This window comes from Mesitornis unicolor, unplaced genomic scaffold, assembly GCF_000695765.1.
Source record: "Mesitornis unicolor isolate BGI_N332 unplaced genomic scaffold, ASM69576v1 scaffold27423, whole genome shotgun sequence".
Taxonomy (NCBI): domain Eukaryota; kingdom Metazoa; phylum Chordata; class Aves; order Mesitornithiformes; family Mesitornithidae; genus Mesitornis; species Mesitornis unicolor.
The window spans coordinates 11169-16661 of NW_010173028.1; the positions used below are offsets into that span (position 1 = coordinate 11169).

Consider the following 5493-nt stretch of genomic DNA (forward strand, 5'->3'; position numbering starts at 1 on the left):
CCATTTTCAATCATGAGACAGATTTCAGCCCTCGAATCTACAGAGGATTACAACAAAAATATCTTACTTCTTTCATTGAATGGTAGTTTTCGTAATATGATGAAGATCTGCGTGGGTTGACTGTGTCATTGACAGTCTGTTTTTCAATAAGACCTTGAACATCTGGCATAGAGACTCTGAATAACAAAGAAAGAGCACAACTTCTTGTTAAGTAAATGATTTTGTTGCCAAACGCCTTTATAGAAACATTAATGGCAAGAAATAAAAAGTACATACCTGTATTGGATGGTCAGTCGCATTAACTCAGCTTTTATGGTATTTATGCTGGATGCCCTGACATAGAAATGGACTTCACTGTCCTTCCTGATGTTTTCAACCACAACAGGTTGCCAGAGAATGACCTGCAAAGTTTAAAAAAAAAAATTATTTTTTTTTACCAAGGAAAGAAAAAAAGTAACTTTTAATAGGTATTTTGAAAAATAAGCAAAGCATATGTTTTTGATTTAAGAGACCACTTGCAACGAGCAGTTTAATGTTCCCTGTGCTGCATTACAGTGTTCTGCTACTGCTGGAAATGAAATGTGTGAATTTAAGAAATCTTTATAATGACTTCTGCACAAAAATTCATAAATCAAGAACAAAGACAAGAACATAACCTTTTCTGAGATAGTATTTCTAGTGTAATAGGTTGTTTAGCTGGTTATTATGTTACATGTTTTCAAGTCTACTGAGAGTTGTTTTCCCTGAGGGTATTTTGAGAATTAATGAAGATCAGACTAGTCTTTGTAGTTATTGTATTCACTGATCACTTTGATCAGGGAGGAAATAAATGCCAGAAGGGGTATGAATATAAGTCAAGTTGAAGCAGCAATACAGAGATTAGAAATGGAGGGAAAATAAGAAAATTATATTCTTCTTGGTAAAATTAAATCTTTTACGATAATAAAATCAGAAGCCAACTCATTCAGTAAAAGACTGAAACTTTAGAAGCAACAATGGCAAAAATCTAGGGGTGGCAGTGAGCAGAATATTAGGCATAAATTTACAATGCAAGAAAGGTCAGCATGATTCTTGGATGCATTTTTTAAGAGACTCAGCATGGAGTTGCTGGGGAATAGGGTTAATTTTTTTCCTTTCTGGTGCAGTTGCACCAGAAATATTATAGTAAACTTCGGGCACCATTAGCTGTCAACTGTTTACATGTCTCCAAAATAATGGAGAAAACACTTCCATGCCTTTAATCAGGCCTTTGGAACAATAAATGGTAGAACATTTGGGCCCTGGATGTATTACTGCAATGTACTGTACCAATGATTGAGATAGCCTCAGTGTAGCCATCTCAAGACATTATCAGCAGGGCAGCAACAGCATTGCATGGCTCAGCATTTTTTGGGAAACCCAGAGAAGCAAGCTGGATGCTTAGCTCCTCAGCACTGATTTCCCTATTGCTCTGACTAGCCGGTGTCTGCTCGGACTTGTACCAGTTCAGGTTTAGTTTCCCTTTGGTGTAGGCATTCTTTTAATTGAAAGTAAGAAAAACTGAGGAACTCTGGATTGATGCAGCTGAGGTGGAAAAAAAGCAGTGAATGAGGGTAGATGGGAAACTTTAATAATATGCATGGTTATTGGTCGCTTTAGCCCAGGAACAGCTACAAAAGACTGTTGTAGGTGTTCCTGCATCTGGGTCTTCTGATGATGCTATATGCAGTGTGTGTGCTGCAAGAGCAAAGCATTTCCTTTGATTTAAGTTTTTGCTTTCCAACTTTTTCAGGGGTACGACATATAATTAGACTGATAATTCTTGTAAGATTCTCATTTTCGCTAGCTTCTTTTTTGCTTGATTGTAACTGTTAAAATTTGTTGAGAGGTACCATTTGTATCTTCCCTTTCCCATTCTTGTTCCCTTTCCTTCTCCCATTCCCTTTCCCTTTTCTTCCTATAACTCGCCCAATTCATAGGCACGGAAAAAAAACCAGCCAGTTTATAACCCTTGAAAAATGTTCAGTTTGCTTATTCACATAAGTGACTTGATAGAAACCATGGCATGCTCTCTCTCCACAGAATGTGCTACAGTTGTTCTTCATGTCTTCTTAGGGTTCCTGTGCACAGGAAAGTGAAGAATGACAGTGGTGAGGAAAAGATGGAGGTGGGGAGATTTATTTTGGTACAGCAAAGGAGATGGATACATGACTAGACATGTGGAGGTGGAAAAGAGCAAGGAAGGCTATCCAGGCTTGTGTGAACTGAAAGGAAGGATCAGAAGATGCTGGGAGGGACAGAAGAAGACTCTTAGGGTTTTGGGGTGGACATAAAATGAATAGGAGCCAAGAAAGAAAGAGGAAGACTGGAGACAGAGAAAGACTGGACACGGGCACAGTTCAAAGCTCTCAGTCATCTGAGACACATCCTCAATCATCCTGAAAATTATTTTGGGTGAGGGAATGGTCACAAGTTTGTTGCTGAGTGTTGGCTTCAAACTGTGACTGTGTGATTGGGAAAATGCTTTTGAAGAGTAAGAGATGCCTCGTTTTCATTAAATACTCTCTAATGACAGAAATAATTTTTTAAAAGTATTGCTTAAGAGATCTTTATCTTCTAAATGCATCTTTAAGAAAAATACCACAAAAGTGCAGCCCTGATCTCTGAAGCTGTGCGAATCATGTAGGTCAAGATTGCATTGGTCTGAAGTGCTGAGGTTCCATAGCGAAAGTGTTTCTACTTACTGTGTGTTGGTGCTTTGCCAGTTTTGCAGTGTCTTAGTACACAAAATCAATCCCAGAAATCTGAGCTCTGATAACAGTGCACTACTATAGTATTATGAAGGAGAGGTGTCCTCATGTAAATCAGAAGGAAGCGGAGCAATGAAAACCAAGCATTTGCTGAGTTGCTGTGTTAGGACAAGGGAATGAAAGTGGACTAAATCTTTCTTGGGGAGGAGTGGGAGTATTAGCACACCTAGGGGGAAGAATTTGGCCTAGAGACCAGAGAGACAGAGGGAAATGTTTACCTCAGTGGTGTTCAGTAAATCCTGAAGGTCCTCAACCTGTTTGTCTGTTTTTGGGAGAGCCCACAGAACTTCATCCCTGAAAAAGAAGGGTGTTTAGGTAAAGCACAGGTGCATGGAGCTATTTTAGGTCCCACAAAAGTGGAGTTGGCATTTCTCATCTTCCCTGGCTTGGCAGCCATGAACTCAAAGAAGATTCGGTAGTGAAGATGCTGAGTCCCATTCTATCCTGTACTTCTGACAATCAGTAAAATCCATGAAAAAGCTGATGCAGTGCTTTGGTAGTCGATATCTACTGCTGGACTTTGAGACTGCTCCTGGGAACTGGAACCAGCACAACAGCTAATCCAGTGTGCAGTAGCACCAGTGGAAAACTGGCCTGGACCGGGAAAACAGCACTCTTGTTGTTCCTCAGGTTTCTCAGTCTCATCTGGTGTTCAGCAGAGGCATGAGTCCTCCCAACCAGCTGCAAAAGCTGAACATGGTGTTCTGCAGATGTGCACAGGGCACTACCATCATGATTCCTACTCTAGTCCAGTTTTTCTGATCTCCTCAGTTCTGTCCCTTTGACAGGCAAGTGTCAGGTGTCCTTCCCCTCTTTGACTGGTTACTTGTATTCCCCTCCTACTACCTTCTACCCATGGTCTGGACACACTGTACACAAGATGGCCCTTCCCAGCTACTCCATGCATGACTCCACCATTGGTGACAGGAGTTTAATTCACTTTCTGGAAAGAAAAACTACCCCTTTGCATTGCATATCCAACCCTGATCTTCAGTGCTCTGCAAGCCACGAAGTTCAAAATTGCATTGGACAGATAATTAAAAACAATTGTGTGTGTGGGAGGAGGAGACTCGGGGGTATGTCAGACCCCTATTTCCATTTTCTGGTCTGGGGTGGCTCTCAGCCCTCTGGTCATGTGAGTTGGTGGCAGAGCATAAACCAAGCCCTGTGGAAGTCCCTGCCAGCCCTGTCTGCAAGGAAAACGGGCAAGGCTTTCAAAACTAGTGTTTTCAAGCTGCACAACGTGATTGTCACAACTCATTGTTGTGACTGATTTCGAGCAGACACCTGACAGCATCTGGCAACCAGGTGATTCATCTTTCCTACTATTAGCCAGGCCCCAAGCAATCACTGTTGTTTCTCATGCAGAACCAACAATATGCCAACCCTCTTTTTGCCTCCACATCACTCAACAGAGCATCAAAAACCAATCAGGGATAGGCAGGGTTGGCAGTTTGCCTATTTCTTTGGGTAAGTACACTCCAAAGCCTGTGTTTGCGGCTACTTTAAAAGTGAATTTGTGTTCTTGTATCTGGGGGAGTCTTTTCACAGGGGAGACTAGAAACGGGCTGCTACTTCTGTTTTCATCCTATGACTGCCACAGCCTGAGAGTATCATTATGAGGAAGCTGATATGTACCTGTACTCCACCATTTGTTGCACAAGTATTTCAGCAGTGTGGTAAGTGTTGGACAAGTGGTAGCTAGCAGCGATTCCTCTATAGCTTCTGTTGGTAGGACCTGAATACACTGAACAAGCTGGTCCAAGTTCTGCACTTGCGCTTGTTGTCATGGTTAACATGAGGAGTATTAACAATTGAAATGGGGCTTCTGAGTTCCTCTGCTTCTATTGGACATTGTACCCTTTTTCATCTGTCTTCTGCTCCACTCTTGTTAGAAAGCACCCTGTAAAAATCTCTATTTTTTGCCTCCTATACTAATGTCAGACCAACCCTCCACCTCCATCTTCCTTGGCTTGTCTACTGCCCTGGTATGGCTGGACATATTTGTCTTGAACACACTTCTTTTCTTCCACTTTCTGTCTTCATGCCCTAGTTCAGTTTCCCTAGTTGCTCTTTGAGTTTGTCCTTAAGAGGATCCCTCTCACTCCCCTCCTCCATCTTTCTGCCAGGGTCTCACTGGACTCTGTCACTGTTCCCCATCTCTTTTTCCTCTCTCTTTTATTTCTGTGTAAATAGATGTTCAGCTGCCGTCCCCACAATACAATGCTCAGGTCTTATCCTGTAGCTATGACAGAGTATGATGTAGTACAGTTCATTTTAGGTGGTTTTGATATCTTCATCTGAGCTAGTCAATCTCTTAATAAAGTAAAACCTGAGCTAATTTAGATGTGTGTGCTAAACTAGATGAATTATAATCTAAATGCACATATTTTTCTTTGCTAGCTGTACAGGAAGATGAATGGGACATGGTCCCATGCAGAACTGTGCAGAAAGCCCATATAGTCAGATGAATCCCATTCAGGGACCCTGGACACCATCTCACAGATAGACATAAATCAGTGCCAGTTGTCTGCAGGCATCTCAGACTCTTCACCTCTCCTCTCCACTGCATTTCTCAGTCACTAGGAAGGCCATCAACATCACATGTCACACAGGCCCACAAAAACAAGGCATCAGCATGGATGTGTCTCCTTGTCCTTATAGCCTGACTTCACTTAAGCCTTGCAACAGCCTCCAGCCTTGC

The 5493-nt window shown here is 41.9% G+C and overlaps 1 protein-coding gene across 1 annotated transcript in view; it reads right to left on the bottom strand.

The window, feature by feature from the left end:
• CPB2 (carboxypeptidase B2 (plasma)) overlaps positions 1-5493 on the bottom strand; it is a 15649-nt gene that overhangs the window by 8822 nt on the left and 1334 nt on the right. Inside the window, exons 2-4 of the mRNA XM_010180591.1 lie at positions 3008-3083; positions 277-401; positions 68-176 (exon numbers count right to left, since the gene is read on the bottom strand). Of these exons, the coding sequence (XP_010178893.1) occupies positions 68-176; positions 277-401; positions 3008-3083 (310 nt within the window). The remainder of the gene's footprint in view (positions 1-67; positions 177-276; positions 402-3007; positions 3084-5493) is intronic.